General features: G+C 37.8%; 1 protein-coding gene across 1 annotated transcript in view; it reads left to right on the top strand.

Moving 5' to 3' along the window:
* Positions 1-13,466, top strand: part of DARS1 (aspartyl-tRNA synthetase 1) — a 40,200-nt gene extending 26,734 nt beyond the window's left edge. Inside the window, exons 8-16 of the mRNA XM_080346670.1 lie at positions 3,197-3,308; positions 5,237-5,371; positions 6,517-6,664; positions 7,612-7,758; positions 8,760-8,802; positions 9,401-9,481; positions 10,088-10,199; positions 11,142-11,213; positions 12,903-13,466. Of these exons, the coding sequence (XP_080202796.1) occupies positions 3,197-3,308; positions 5,237-5,371; positions 6,517-6,664; positions 7,612-7,758; positions 8,760-8,802; positions 9,401-9,481; positions 10,088-10,199; positions 11,142-11,213; positions 12,903-12,994 (942 nt within the window). The 3' untranslated portion in view covers positions 12,995-13,466. The remainder of the gene's footprint in view (positions 1-3,196; positions 3,309-5,236; positions 5,372-6,516; positions 6,665-7,611; positions 7,759-8,759; positions 8,803-9,400; positions 9,482-10,087; positions 10,200-11,141; positions 11,214-12,902) is intronic.
* Positions 13,467-16,990: the final 3,524 nt, after the last annotated feature.

Here is a 16,990-nt window from a genome sequence, read left to right as displayed (position 1 = left end):
AAAAGCAAAACTGAGGTGAGAGTGGAACAAATTCTACAGCTGACGTGAGTAAAAAGAAGAGTTCTTAACTTTGCACATCTGTGCTGCAGTCGCACCTCTGAGATATGATCACATAAGGTGATAACTGCCCTCAGTTCTGTTGAAACACACTTGTTGGCCTCTGGCATCTTAAGTGGCTGTGATTATTTTAACACTGCAGCTTGTGCTGAATAAAACGTCATAATTGTTTTTTATGATATTGCTTATAGTGTTAAAATACACTCTGTTCTATTATTATTAATATTTTCCTTTGTGGCACTTAAATAATAAACACGTGGGTGAAATGAGAGTGAGGTTGTGACTGAAACTGGTATTTCAGATTGTTAGCTAAACATTTTTTCTGCTGCCACTATCAAAGGTGATTATTAATGAGTTTTCCTGTGAAATCAACTCCACAGACCAAGTTAAAACATTAACACTGTTGACTGCAACAGCATTTATGTGGCATAAGTTTGTTTCTGCTTAACTCTTGAAGGAATATTTACTGTCTTTGCCATAGTCTCAGTTAATACGTGAATATATATGTGGAAGGGTTTGTATTAGAGTAAGCACTAAAGGAAAAGAATGCTGTGGCAGAATCTTTCATGAGGCAAAGGTAAAAATCAATTCATTTTGACAGCTGTCTCTGCCTTTAGTTTGCTGTGTTGTACCTAAGTGTGGTAGCTCAAAAGGTGTTAACTACCATTGTACCAAACACGGTAATATACATACCAGGGTCTGATTTAAAGACAGGATAACAGCTTGCTTGAATGATTTTCTTCAGAAAAATTCACTCTGTTTTTGTCTTAAACATCATACCAGTGCAAAAGATGTAATTAAATGTGAAAAATTTTGCTCCACATGTAGAGACAGAATCATATTTAAAATATTTTGAAAGATCTAGTGGCACATAGAGCTTTTGAGGTCATCCCTTTGACTCGACTGCACGTTGGCAGTTGCAGTTCTTTAGGCTTATCTCAAGTATCTTGTTGGTCTGTTAAATTCTTACGAGGTGACTGCAGTGTCACAAATTCTGAACAGTTATCCTTGTTGGCAGTCTCTGAATGAATGGGCACTGAAACTCAGTGACCTTTGCTAGAAAGAAGAGTGGTCTTGTCAGATGTAATTTGAGGTATGGGGAATTGCTGCTTGTTCTTTCCTTGGTCTGTAGTTAAATAAAAGCTTCAGTGTCCAGGTCTATGAATTTGGCTGCTTTCATAACTATTTTTTAAACATAATTTATCATTGTAGATGGGATTAGGAGGACAGAGTCATTGCATCTTCACTGAAGCCAGGACAAGTTACTACCTGACGCGCTGTTGTTAGTGGAGCAGTGTGTTAGTTATTGACTGCCTGTGTTTCTCTGCACACTTTCAGGTCAGACCAAGTAATTGCTTTCAGATTGGGCTTAGCAACCATTTCTCTCTTTACTCGGACTGTACGACTTAGGGCTGCATTCTTACCTGCTCTGGCATGAAACGGATGTTGGTTCATCTGAAGGGTAGAGGAGGAAACGTCACTATCCCTCTTTAAAGAGATGTTACACATTTTTGTCTCTCTACATCTTTAGAAAATTTGTCTACCTTATCAAATACTGTATTGGTAAACCCAGATGTGACTGTTTCAGTTGTGACCTCCTGGAAAATATCTTTTACCTCTTAAATAGGAGATGATTAAGAAAAAAAAAGAATGTCTTTGAATCACCCCGGTGCTTTGATATAACACTGCCAAATTATAGGCAGAACTCAGCCAAAGTCTTAACAAGTGTCTGATTCGGAGAGACCCATGTGAAAAAGGTGAAAAAGTTTGAGGGTACTTTTGTAACTGTTGCTCAAAACCTCATTTCCTTCATTTTGAAAGTAGTGGGAGTAGTGGCTGTGGTTAATGCTATCAGACAGCGAGAGCTGCTAGCCATTATTTCATAGTCTCGACCACTTATACTCCTGAGATATTTTATCGGTCAGCTAAAACTACATATCACTCCAAATTACTACAGATCTGCAGTATTATTGCAGATTTCTCTTTTATCTTGCAGAGGTGGTAGCTGTAGCTTTATTTCATCATACCTACTGGCTGACTGTCTAAATTTAGGTGCTTGTATCATTTGTTTTGGTTGGGGGTTTTTTGTTTTGTGGTTTGGTAGGAGTCATGTGAAAAAGCCCACAAGGCTGCTCTTACCCTAACTGAAAAGCCGGGTACCTTTCAGAAAGCAGAAGTAAACAGCGCTGTGACGCAGATTGTCGCGAAGAACCGGTCTCTTAGTTGTTTGCAAGGATTCGTTGGGTTTTATATGCGCTTCTGAGTTGCTCACTGGCAGGTCTTGAACTCTGCAAGCACAAAATCAGATATGGGTTCGGTGCTGACGTACTGCAGTGTTTTCACCCTTCACTAAGGGTGGGTTTTTTTCTTCACCCTGAAGCCCAAGAGTGTTGCAGGAACATTTAGCGTAGGTATTTGCTAACCAGATAAGTAGCTTAACTGTGTCACGTACGTAAACAAAAAGATGATGATGATCCTTCTGGCTAAATCTACTTCTGTTTTCAGCTGGATGTACTTCTCGAGTACATTTTGAAAAGACAGAAGAACTGCAGATTGTGTCATCACGTGTTACATGGACAGGTTTAAATGCTGGGAGTTTAAACCTTGTTTTCAGGATGTTTTTGTGGCAGTGTTATATATAGTTAACATGTGGCTGTGGTTTTACATGAAAAACATTGCATTTGGTAGCCTCTAACAGACACAAACATTTCTACCTTATGTAAGTTATTGAGGGCTTTGCTTTTATCATGCACTGTGTAATACTGCAGCCGTTTAGTTCAGTGTGCTGAAAGCTTTTTAATAGGTTTAGTGGTTTTATTCCATTTCTTACTATAAAACCTTTATTTGCAGAAGCACATCTCATAGATCGGTAATTCTTTAAATGTAGAGTTGATTTAAATGTAGAATTGCCTCCTTTATAACTGAATATGCCATAAATTGAAATTAGGAGTTTCTCTTGTTTCCTTTCCTGTTTCTTTTTGTGTAATAAACAATTACTGATTTGCACTTTTCTCTGTTTAGGCAAATACAACAATCAGGTGTTCCTAAGAGAAGAGATTCATCCTTCCAGCTGTCCAGAAAAAGTAATAGAGTCAGGAAAAACTAATTTAGGATTCATTATTTTATCTTCTTCTTATAGACCTCCACTAGTCAGGCAATCTTCTGCCTTCAGTCTGGTATTTGTCAGCTTTTCCGAGAAACTCTTATTCGCAAGGGATTTGTGGAAATTCAGACTCCCAAAATCATTTCAGGTACTGTATATGTGATCCAGCAGCTACAGGTCTGCTTCTTTTACTGTTGCTCAGCATACCATTCTGCCAAAAATTTACTAAGTTTTGATTTTAAAAAGATAAAGTTCTATTTCTGATTTAGATGCAACATAGCAGAATTCTAACAGGTATGAAAGTTGTTCTTTACTTTTCTCTGACTTTGGATGTTAAAAGAATGACAAGGCAAATATTATATATATCTCATCTATATGCAGTGCATTTAAAATTTTTATTTGGTTAAATACAAATGTCTGATCATATGTATTGTTCTTCAGATGAGTGTTTTCAATGGTAAGCACTGCCAGTTCCATTCCCAGTATCAAAAAAACCCCACACTAATTTAGATTAAAAGCCGTTTCCATCATAAAGAAGTTACAACAAACATCTCATGGTATGAAAGATGATGCTGTTATATACAATACGTCACTTCTTTAGCAATGAGCATATGGCTGCATAGAAGGTGGCTAAATCATTTTTCTGAAAGTGTGACATAGCAGCTTCAGCCCGACTAAAAGTCTAGAACTGTAGATTTTCCTTCTAGTTCTGTTGTTGATCTGTTGTGTTGTTTTCCAAAGTGAAATTAATTGATTTACTGATGGATGTTTTTATTGGTGTTCTTTGAGGTTTTGTTGATGCTGCTAAGACATGGCATGGAAAATGCAGGGCAGAATATTTGTTGTATTCTCATTGTATGTGCATTCATTACATACATGCATTTTGCCTACTCAGTGTTATATTTCTGTATTTATATTTTTGAAGGCAGCTCCTGATTGAGATAAAAAGGGCTTTTAAACAAAATACATGTAAACAACTGTTCTTTCACATTGAAAATATCCTTGATATATAAGATGAGATAAATTTTTTCCTGTAGGGACAGTTGAAACAGCATGAACTACTAAAGACTCCCAAGCAGTTTACTTCTGCAGGACCATTGAGGAAGTGTGTTATTCTTACTGTGCAGCGTACCATGGAAATCAAGCAAGCAAGCATCCTATTGTTTAAATGAGATAATATTTTGTAAAAATAACTAAGTCGATGCAATCCGTACTGAACTTCAAATTTAAATATCGTAGCTGTTCTAAGATTTGAGATTTTAAAAGTTACCCGTATTCAAAATAACAGTAAATATCCACTGAAACTATTTCAGTGGGTAATGAAATGCAGTGGTAATGAAAGAAAAGATCAATCTCAGTGGAATCGTTAGTAATAATAATAGTTAGTACTTTATACCTAAGGTTATCTTAACATTTGAACTTTCAAAGGTCATTAACTAATCTTTTACTCTGGCATGCTTTTGTTAGCAAGTTAGGCAACCGAACTCTCATCACACACTGGGAAATGGGAAGGTGAAGTGTCTCAGCTGGTGGTTCTGGTAGGCAGTTTGCACTGAGGGATTCAAATGCATCTTGGTTCCTGTTCTCTCAAGGGAACCTTCTATGAAAACTGCCTCAAACTGAGAAGCAGCTTTATACCTTTGGCAGGTGTCCTCTGGTAAATGTAATTTTGGCTCTGGGAGATATTTATGCCTTCAGTTAGAGAGGATGGTCCTGGCCAAACAGGGTCTTGCATCTCGGCCTCTGCAGTTAACCCCTGGAAACCTGTGTCACTGATGGAGATTGGTTTCCACAGAAATGCTGGGCTGCAGGTAGGCATGGTGGTACAAGCATTGGTTCTCTGCTCTTCTCGCCCTAAGGCAAAGGTCGGCTGGGAATAGTAACAATTTAAACTACCTCAACTAAATTTGCAGATTTGAAAGCCAGTGTTTGACAGAGCCGCTTCCCTTCGCATTAGTGGATGCAAATATATCTTTTTCCTCTAATATGCTTCGAAGAACAATCTTCTGCTCTCTAAATGTCAGGCCAATAGTCCATCATTCTACTTCTGATTTATTTTTCACATTTGTTTTTCAGCTGCCAGTGAAGGAGGAGCCAATGTGTTTACTGTATCATACTTCAAAAGCAGTGCCTACCTGGCTCAGTCCCCACAGCTGTACAAGCAGATGTGTATATGTGCTGACTTTGAAAAGGTTTTTTGCGTTGGGCCAGGTAAGGAAAGTTTCGTTTTCCGAAGTGTGAAGTGATTGCTTTTAGCAGCTGTGGTATAAATCAGATAATACGCACACTGAAAGCTCAGAGTGGTTTCACTTAATATAGTTTCACTTAGCAAATATTAATACAAATTTCAGTTGGGGCAACTGATGAGAGTTAAGTTGACAGAGAAGTTGCTAGAACAAAACTAAAATGCTGAAATCAGGGTGGAGTCCTCTTCCCCAGGGCCTGCTGCTCTGTGGGGAGGAAAGGTTGCCTTGGAAATTGGTAATATGATGAAGTTAGTAAAACATGGAACGACACTGTGGTTACTGAAGCCATAGTTTCCTCTTAACCATGCCCAGTAGGTGCCTAATTGCCTTTAGTTGCCCAGTAGTAAGCAGTTAAAATAGGCAAGCTGGGTTTTATGTACTTCAGATTGCACATTAACATGTACTTATCCCTTGCTTTTGTTTGTGTACCAAACAAATTCTGTTAGACAACTCATACTTTTAACTGGACTGTCACTAAATAATAAAATATAATTTCCAGTCTCATGTACTCTCCTTCTCAAAAGCTGGTAGGACGTGGTCTCTTTAGGTGTTAATACAGCATCTTTTTCTAAGACCTCAAAGACAGGTATAAAGATACATAAGCTGGAAATGCTGGAAAGCTAATCAATAGCAGCTTATAAAATTTAAAAAAAAAAGAAGGGGAAATAGTTTAAAAGATTTTAAATTTCTTGTTAATTATTAACAAATGAGTCATGGCTTATAGGAGGTTGTGTTTATATTAGAATCGTATATCTGAAAAAAACCCCACAGAACACACACACGTGCACACATCTATTTCCTCTGAAAAGGCACTTTACAAACCTGAAAGCTGCATGTGCCTGAAAGCTTGTCTGTTTTTTACACTTCTGTCTGTTGGTCTAACAAGTACGAATTCTGTCTGCTTTGTGTCCTTTGAGCACCACAGCTACAATAACGCTGTCACTGGTGGTATAAATGATGCTCTGAGGCAGCAGTTCTCGTTCTGTTTTTCAGTGAGAATTGTCATATGTGCCTGATCCAACTGCTGATGTGATTGATTGTCAGTGTTATTTTTCAAAATGGAATGATAATCTCAGGTCAGTTAGAATTTCTGTTGTTTAATTTTTACAGTATTTAGAGCTGAGGACTCCAATACACACAGACACCTGACTGAGTTTGTTGGTCTGGATATTGAAATGGCTTTTAACTATCACTATCATGAAGTGGTAGATGAGATTGCAGATACCTTGGTGCAGATATTCAAGGGACTTCAGGAAAGGTAATGAGAGCTTTTTCCATTTCATGAGCAACTTCATTTGAGATCACTTGCATCTCTTGTATGAAATGGGTGAATGTTTTATCCTCAGCTTTTCCAATAATCATTAGTAATCTGATTTACAGCAGAACTTAAACAGGTTTGCTTTGCTCTTAACTATTTCTTTGTGCCTGACTTTTAAGTTCACTCAAGCCATAGGCCAGTAAACTGTCTATTTTTAGCCTGAGTTGCATCTCCTGGAGTACACTAGCTTGCATTAAGGAAACTTGATTATTGTTGAATGGACTTCCTAACAGAAGTGACCCATCATTAATTTAAAACATCCTTCTCTTTGTGCCCCCCTACAGGTAGAATGGTTGTCCTATTTTGAAATTAATCTTAATATTTAGTTTTTAAGTAACAGCCTGCATCTCTGCCATGAAAGCAGCAAAGATTATTTTCCATTGTTCACACTCTAACTCATTAAAAAGCTAGGCCAGACGTTTAGGAAGTGGTTTTCATTTGCTTTCAGATTAGACTATCTTGCCAGTAGAAATGCAAATCTTTTCATCTGTCTAGAAGGAAATTTCTCTTTTGTATTTGAAATAGGATATTACTCAAATCAAAGAAGCAGCCAAGTAAATAGTACAAATCAAAGGGACGATTTCTCGATGTTTTTACTGCAAAAATTTGACCTAGTCAATTATTTCTTACAAAAAGAATAAAACAGAAGTAATAGTAAAATATTAACAAGTGTATCATTGAAGTAGATGCATTAACTTACATGAAATATTTCATTAGGATTATATAGAATTTCTCCAGAAGTGACTTCAAAATAGTCTTTTGATGTTACAATAGGGACCTCTTGTGGCAAAATTGTATTGCTGTTGCAAAATCATTGTTAGGTACAATAAGAGGACGTTTCTTGATTGTTTTGTATTTTGCTTCTGTTCTTGTTTTCTCCTCTATAGATTCCAAACTGAAATTCAGACAGTGAGCAAACAGTTCCCTTGTGAGCCGTTCAAGTTTTTGGAGCCAACTCTGAGGCTGGAATACCGTGAAGCTGTGGCCATGCTCAGAGAAGCTGGTATTGAGATGGGCGATGAAGAAGATCTGAGGTACCTTGGCAGCACACAAATGTGTCAGAGTCCTGTGAAAGGGACAGTGAAGTGTCAGTTTTATACTGTGCAACTGACAGTTCTCAGAAGGGAACCACAAGCCTTTAGAGGAATAAAAAGTACTCATGTCCACATCTCTTGACCAATAACTTAATATGAAAATAGTCCTTTTACCATAGACTATACATACAGACTGAAATCCAAAAGAAAACACCCTACAATGTAAAGTGAGAGTAACTTGAACCTTCTAAGGATAAGCATTTGTTTTTACTAACAATTGCAGTTCTTCCTGTGAATTGTCACATCTTAGAATAGGATTTTTTAAAAAGATTCTTCAGTCTTAAGGTCTTTCTTTTCATTAACACCTTCCCATTTCTTCTTTATGCTTCTGAGGAAAATGATTAAGCAATCTTGATTGCATTCCCATTGATTTACTAAAAGAAGGGTTTAATTAACTGATTATATGTAAACTTTTCTTAAGACAATAAATGAAAACGTTTCTGTTTTTTTCCCATTATATATCCAATACCATTTGGATAATGTGTGATTTTACAGTTAAATGATCTGTGCGTTAAAGAAGATTCAATTTTAAGAGTTTCATAGAGCAAAATAGTTTCCTCAGCAACTGCTTGTGGTGTTTCTCAGTTATGGTGCTGAAGAAGAAATGGCTGCACAAGGTATATGACAATAGAAGACATGCAGTTCTTCAGTAATCAGAATATGGTGACTAGGAAGTAGTTATATCAAGAGCAAGAATATCTTTGGGTATCAGTTAATTTAAGGGATTTCTAGGACCAATACAAAATATTGAGGAACAGGAATAAGTGTACTTTATTTTTGAAATTTCTGTCTGCACAATCTAAAACATCCAGAAACAAGTAGCAGATTTTCTAAAGTGTGTGGTGCGACAGATCTGTAGCTTGTAATCATTTTAGCTTTATGAAGTATATAATCAGTACAAGTTTAAATCTTTTAATTTTAATAGTGATGATATTTTTCAGCACACCTAATGAAAAGCTCCTGGGACGCCTGGTAAAGGAAAAGGTAACAATTATTTTAGAGTAAATAAGTTTGTCATTGATTCTGAAATGTGATGTCATGGAGTTGTTGGGTTGGTATAAATGCCTGCTTCATGTAAAACAACTTTTTACACTCTGATTGGGATTCCAGTGTCTTAGAACATGCAGAAGTTCTAAGGAATTTGTGATTAGCATAAGCATTTTTAATTGTCTCATTGCATTCCCATTTTGCTGCTGCTTATTTGATCTACTGACAGTATTGTCTTTATCATTATTAAGCTGTGTCATACTATTTTTAATCTTTTATATTTATTTCTACCACCTGTTCTATTGAGTACACCAAACAGGGTGGTATGTTCCAAAACAAAACCACCACGATTCTTACTAAAGCTAAACATACTTAAGTTTACAGTAGAAGTGGTATTGGAAAGCTGAAAGATAATACATGACTTTTATTGAATAAAACTATTTTTTTCTAAGATAATACCATCACATTTGTGGAAGGTGGTTGGGAGATCGTTTTTTATTTTATTTCAAAGATTCATTGGTTGTGTCTTCCTCTTGTATTTTGTTTTTTACATCGTTTTTTCTCTTGTACTAACTATTAAATTATCTTCTTTCAGTATGACACAGACTTCTATATTCTTGACAAATATCCCCTTGCTGTGAGGCCTTTTTATACAATGCCAGATCCAGTAAACCCTGTAAGTAAAATTCTTGTTGTCCATGTGGGGGTTTTTTGTAGTTGAAGTTAATCTGTGTAGGGATAACTTGACGAAATAGATAAAAATGTGTATAATAGCTGTTATAATTAAAATTCTGATAACAGGAGTAGGTCAATGTTACATGACTTGTAAAATGTTTACATTTACTCTTCACTGTTGAAAACACACAAGAAAGAAACAATCTAGCTAAACCTGGGAGAGCTTTGTACAGAGATCTCCATGGTCAGCACTGCTGCCATCCCTGGAAAGAGGCAAAAACATTCTTCCAAGGCAACAGACCCTTTAACGCTTTTTTACATTGTTAGAAATTCCCTGGTTTATTTCTAAATCCAGGGTAAACGTCTTTAGAGCTTCCTTTGCTGGGACAACTACATTCAAGTATAATAATAGTTTTTCAAAGGGTGTGTGGATGAACTTCAGTTTTTTAAACCAACTCCAGTGTAAATAGGAGCCAAGGGGCTGTAAATCCCAGGCAGACTCCAAATACATTGCACTTGCTGTACAACTTTGGATATTGTAAGTGAAGTTATTGAGAGGCGCATGTTTGCCACCTAAGGATAAATAAATTCATCTTTATCTTTCCAGAAAAACTCTAACTCTTATGATATGTTCATGAGAGGGGAGGAGATTTTGTCTGGAGCTCAGAGAATTCACGATCCTCAGCTGCTGACAGAGAGAGCCCAGCATCACGGCATCGGTAACAAGTCAAATAACATGAAGCTGAATTTAAAATAATATAAATCATGACTGGGTTTGTTTCCTTTAGAGGAGGAATTTGGGGCAGAATTCGTTATATGGCAGTAGTGCTAAAGTCACAGTACTTTGTGACTTTATGTGAGTCATGCTTAGTATTAATCCATCTAATTCTGTTTAACCATTTTAATCTAGAATGGTGGTATTAAGAAACCAGTTAGTTTCCCAGCAACATCTTGATGAAAAGGAATTGTTTCTGAGCACTTTAAAGAGAATGTAATGCAGGAAATACCTTTGACAGAAGGAGGGTGGGCAAACAAGTCTCCTTCAGTCCTGCCTCTCTGTACTCTCGCAAACTTCTTATCGAGTACTCCAGCAGAGTCTTGTGGGCTTCGCGGCCCTTTTAAATCTTGAACTGAGAGCAAATAAGTAAGAAGTGTCTATTGGTTAAGTTTTTTTTTTTTAAAAAAGGACTCAACAGGGACAAGGCTGGCTAATAATAGAAGGGTAAAAGAGTACATTAGGTGGGGAGTTATTAATGTTATGCTTTCATTGAATGGCAAAGGGAAGTGGCAGGTAGGCAGTGGCAAAAAGAAGTGTAGCTCCTGCTGTAGCAAGATGGAAAAGTAGTTGCTACATCTCTGCTTTGTCACTGCAGTTTATTCAAGTTGCCATTTTCCATAAGTTGCAATGAATGGTTGGGCCTAGCTTTTACCGAGTTCTAGAGTTCCGTCCCTGATTAAGTTTTTAACAAAATTATACAACAAAACTGTTATAGTTGCAATTTCTAGATAGTTCTGGATAATTTATATGTTTAATGAGTAAAACTCCGCTGTTTGTGAGATAAATTGGTAATCTTTTTGTTGCACTTGCAGTCATCTAGTCACTTCAATGTTTGACTTGGGGATCATTAACCAGGTGGGAAACGTATCTTTTTCCTTTCTAGATCTGGAGAAAATAAAGGCTTATATCGATTCCTTTCGTTTTGGTGCACCTCCACACGCAGGGGGTGGAATAGGCAAGTATCTGTATTGTATTTTGTTCTGTCTTAGCCGGAGCTTAATTTAAACTGCTCAGTCTCAACCAGGGTTCAATATAAAATTCAGAATAGTAGCCTTCTTAGGTAAATCTATGACACTGTTTATCCTGGAGAATTTAAGGATAGAAGCTAAAATGTAAGTATCATAATAAAATAAATAGGTAAAATATTAACAGCACAGTCTGGCAAGTTTAAAAAGTAGGTGATCACAAGAAAAAATGCCAATTTATTAGCCAGGTACATCACTTTCAAACTTGACCAGTGAAGAAAACATAAGGAAACAAGAAAATACTGTATTAGGTATGGATTTATCATAGCCTACTGATACCAGAAGCCACCAGTCTCTTGGTGCATTTGATGAAGCTGTGTTGCAGTGAGAAGAAGTACAGGATTGCTTCTGTCTTATTCAGTGATTTGATTTTCACTGATCATTTTGGCTCTTGCTAATTGTTTCAGCAAATGTACTGAGACTTCCCGTCTTGGGTGTGAGTATTTACATATTAAAATGAAAACAGGTAGGTTATAGTGATCTTAATGATAACAATTTACAGTTAAGTACATTAATTTCATTAGCAGGATGAAATCTGTTCATGCATATGGAAATAGGACACTTTGTAGTTCCCGATCAATAAACACAATGATTTCTTTGGTTCAGTCTTTCTGCGTTTGCCTTACTTTTGTAAAGTATATTTAGTACATTTTTGGCATGTTCTCAGAATAGCTTTCTAAATATGCCTTCAGAAACTGCATTAGATCTGCAATAAGCTATTGAGACAACTGTTTAGGAATACCTGTGAGGTGTAAGCGTCCATGATCACGCAGTACTTGTGAGCAGAGGAGATGCCACATTTGCAGATGATCCACTTAGGCCAGTCAGAACTGACATCAAGGACACTGAAACTAAATCAGTAAATGCTCCTCATGGCACATCCCAGAGGTCAGGCCAATTATCTGGCAAACAGGAGATTCTGTGAGGGTGAGCACTGTTTTCTGGCTGTTTCAGATGGAAACCTTAGCACAGGAGAGCAGTGGGGGAAAACTAGGAGGCATCGGTGTTTCATCTCAGCATTGCGGGGGTGCACGTGTAGCCCCATGGATTAGGAAGTCTTTCTATGTTCCACAGTACACACATAACCTCTAATATTTCAGGAAGAAAGAACACAATGACCAGTGAAATATTGATTATCATAAAGATATCAGCAGATAGTTACATGGGTACATATTGATGAATCTACATTTTTGTACTGCAGAGGGTTTGGGATAAACTTTCCCAGCTATAGGTTTTTACTGTAGTTGCCAGTGGCCTTTAATGTCTCTTGCTCTGAAGCTGTTAAGACTGGTTGGACTGTACTTTGTGTGTTCAAGATACAGCTTTCCCAAGTACCCATTTCAGTTTTCTACACCATCTTTCTTGGAAGTCCAAAGTGATTCAGAGGAGGATTGAGTAGTACCATTGCATATTGATACCTGTTTCAAATGAAGCCTGGATGGTGGCAGAAGGCACTGTGTGTAAAATCCATAGGTTTTGGAATTTTTGGTTCTAGCTCCTTTCTGTAGTGAGACGTGCTGATGCAAACATTTCAGTCTTTGGTTACACTGCTGTGTGTTATTAAGAGTTTTCAAACAAAAGACTGACTATCCTGCTCTTTGATTTTTCATTTGTTATAGGGCTGGAAAGGGTAACCATGCTGTACCTAGGGCTGCACAACGTTCGTCAGACCTCCATGTTCCCACGAGACCCCAAACGACTGACACCTTGACAGGAGCAGCTTTGCAAAGTTTGAGATGATTTGCCTGGCAAATGAGATACGATTGCAAGTACATCCCCTGCTACTGATGAACCTGCATTGATTTGAGCATTATAATACGCAAACAAACAAACAAACCATCTTGTTTACTGAAGTGCCATAATATTTTTTTTTTATCCTTAGTTGTTTATTTAAAAGAAAATATTTTGACAGATCAAGACTCTTTGTATTGGCAACTGTGCACATTTTAAATGAAAATATGGTACTTGAAGTTAGTGTTCTAGTGCCACATTAAAATGTACCATCTTTCTAAACATTTTAATAAATTATGCAATAAAAAAATCTGGATTTTTAACTTATGTCAGAAAGATTGAATATTCTGAAGTACAGAATTGGCTAAAAGCTAAAGTAACTGGATGCTTGCTATTTAAAAATTAGGAGGAAACCAGCCAATTGTTAATTAACATGAGTGTCAGGTAGAGAAGCAGGTGAGAAGAAGAACATTCTTAACAAAAGGTCTTCATACAAAATTGTGGAAGTAGATTGCAATAAATGTCTCAAAGTAAATTAGATACAATATCTGTAGTTCTGGTTTTTGCTTTATATCTTCACAAGATAATCATGACTCAATAAGGATTGGGTTCTTTTTTGGTTTTTTTGGGAAGTTGCCCATTCTCTATTTGTTACTATTTGAGAATGAATAGAACGTTACATACATACATACTCATGGAATACACAAGGGATATATAATATTCTCAGAAAATAAATGGACAGTGAGTTTGATAGCAGGTGATGTGGTTTCCTGCCTAACCCAGCCTCTAGGATAACAAACAAAACGAATGACCAAGGATTTCATTTATCTGTATGCCAACCTATTTCAGGGTTTATTTTCACTTATAAATGCTGTGAGCAGCCCAACTGTTGGACATTTAGAGGAACAGGGTGTTTCTCTAAGTCGGAGTACTTATCAAATTCTTTCTAGACATCCCTTTTCTCAAATGAGTCACCTACTTGAACCTCCTCAATTTGCAGTGATGTGCAAAGATACTTCTCTTCCTCCTCTGCCCAGCCCAAGGTATGTCCCCTGCGTTTGGCCAGGAACCGATAGATTTGAAACTTCCTTTTGTGGACTGCATCTGATAGTTGTTTTTCAAATTTAGTTTCTTTTTTTTAAGCGCGGATGCCAAAGAGCAAAGGATTAAATTCCTTACTTGAGCACTGTAATAGAGTTACTCTAATATTCATACAAATTTGTAATTCCTGACTTAATTTTTGCTTAACATTTTACTTGATAAAGAGCTTTCAGTAGGATGTACGGTTTAGACATTCTGTGCTATTGTTGCTACCTTGATTTTTAAATGTCAGAGAAATCACATATTGCTTACGCTACAAAAAGGTCAGTGAGGCTGTGTGTAAATTGTGTAGAATCTCACAAAAGGGCATATCATCTTCTGCAGCTGCCATTGAACAAGACTTAATGTTTTGTGACGAGAGCTCTCCATTAGAAAACAATCATACTAAAGGTCAGTTAGGCAAAGTACTGGAAATGTAAAAACTGAAGTTTGTTTAGAAGTCACACAATTCAAGGAGTAACATAACTTTGCAGCTTTGCTTATGAGTCTGTTGTAATAAATTTACCATGCAATCTTCCCCAAATTATTAACTTTAAAATCTCTCAGTGTACCCAGTTCTACTGTACAAGGTGAAGGGGATTAGAAAAACAGCTTATGGTCACAGACTTGTTACTGATGAATCCAAGTTTCAAAACAGTTTATTCAGCTGAGCCAACTGGAATGAATTTAATTTAATTCTTTTTGTTCATGTGGAGCCAGTAATATATTCCACATTGGAAGTGCTTCCTTCTAATAAGACTGACTTATATTTCATGCCAACAAAACATATTCTGAGAACTAAGCTTCTTGCTCTAGATCTGGCAGCAAGTTCTGTGCGTACACTCCTGTTAAACCGTGCTTATCCCAATTGTGTTAAGAGTCATTTGAGCTCATGTTGGAGTTTGATTTATTCACAGTAGCTGCACAAGGAGGAGAATTTGGATGGAGATGCCGATTCCTTTGTGTGCAGAATCCTTTCATGCAGTTTTTCTTAGCTAACTGAAAATAATTATGATCATAAATCAAAATGCAAAATGCATTTGTCCTGGATGTCATCTTAATAGGATACTTTAGCAGGAGCTGCACATTGTTAGAACTTAGCTTGAAACCCTGGAAACAGTAATTTCAGAGCTTTATGTTGTTTTGATAGGTAGTGACTCTGGTTTGATAGTTCTGGAAAACTAAAACCTGTACAGTCCTTTACTTCCAGTAACTTGCAGGAGTTTAGGGTTTTACATGGAGTCCACATTGCTGCTGCTTTTCCACCAGTTAAAATGTGGGTTGGTTTTGGTTTTTGTTTCTGTTTGCCTCACTCAACTTGTGCTTGTGCACATTTTTGCTTGTAGGTTCTCACAAAATATGGAATTTATTCACTGCAAGGTTTTAAAAAGCTATCAAGTTAATTCTCCATTTGCTTCTTTTCTTTGTATTTAGAACAACATGTAAGTACATGATAACTGTAAACAGTTGGACAGGTTTTCTTCTAGTTAGCAACCTCTTTAACCCTTAGCCATATTCAACGAGAAAAACAACAACAACAAACCTTCACAAGGCTATAATTATGTACCAAAGCACAACGATCTGCATTAAAATCATAGCAACTTTCAAAAAAGACTTAACCCATCTAGAACCTCTGCTCTGACCTCTGCAGTGAAAAGCGAGTGAACCGTGCAAAGTTGAATCTTATTACATCTGAAAAAAAAAAGAGCCAGACAACTATTTTGCAATGAATCCAGGTCTCTGTTCATGATATGGCATAACATGCAATAGCAGTGGTGCAGGCAGCTTGTGCTGCTAGTGCTTTTTGAAGGGTTTCAGAACTGAAAAAAAGTGAGCCCTTAGTTGCCTTAATTACAACAAATCCCCACCTTAGACAGAGATTAATGACTTTGCAGGTGGCAGGCTGACTCTAAGCAATTTTTCATAGATGTTGAAATGGTTCCTGCTGGCAGGTGGCATGTGCCACCAGCTGCCATCCAGTACTGCCTGTCAGCTGTGGCACCACTTGGCAAACCTTACCTTATACCATCCCACAGTAAGTGCAATGTCACAAACATGGAGCCAAGTGTCCAAGCTGAGGCCTAACTGTCCCCTGATTTAATATGCACCCTTTTCACCCAAGGCCAGTCCTTCAGAAGCAGGAAGCGCAGCCTACCTAGTTGGTCATAGAATGTCCTGAGTTGGAAGGAACCCACAAGGATCATCAAGTCCAACGCCTGTCCCTGCACAGGACAACCCCACAGCTCACACCGTGTGTCTGAGGACATTGTCCAGTCTCTTCTTGAACACTGTCAGGCCTGAGGTTGTGACACCTCCCTGGGGAGCCTGTTCCAGTGTCCAGCACCCTCTGGGTGAAGAACCTTTTCCTCATGTCCAACCTGACCCTCTCCAGCAGATCTTCCTGACATTCCCTCGGGTTCTGTCATTGGTCATTGAAGAGAAGTGCCAACCCTTCCTCCTCCCCTTGTGAGGAAGTTGTAACCACAATGAGGGTTGGTCACAGAATCACAGAATGTCAGGGACTGGAAGGGACCTCAAAAGCTCATCCAGTCCAATCCCCCATGGAGCAGGAACACCCAGATGAGGTTACACAGGAAGGTGTCCAGGTGGGTTTTGAATGCCTCCAGAGTAGGAGACTCCACACCCACCCCGGGCAGCCTGTTCCAGGCTCTGTCACCCTCACTCTGAAGAAGTTTCTTCTCATATTTAAGTGGAACCTTCTGTTTTCCAGTTTTTACCCTTGTCCTATCATTGGTTGTCACCGAGAAGACCCTGGCTCCGTCTTCCTGACACTCACTCTTTACATATTCATGACCATTAATGAGGTCGCCCTGCCCCCCTCAGAGCCGCTCCGCTCGGAGTCCCGCCGCGGCCGGGAAGTGCCACTCCACACTTT

Source organism: Nesoenas mayeri, assembly GCF_963082525.1.
Source record: "Nesoenas mayeri genome assembly, chromosome: 6".
Taxonomy (NCBI): Eukaryota; Metazoa; Chordata; class Aves; order Columbiformes; family Columbidae; genus Nesoenas; species Nesoenas mayeri.
This window is presented reverse-complemented; position numbering and strand designations above follow the sequence as displayed.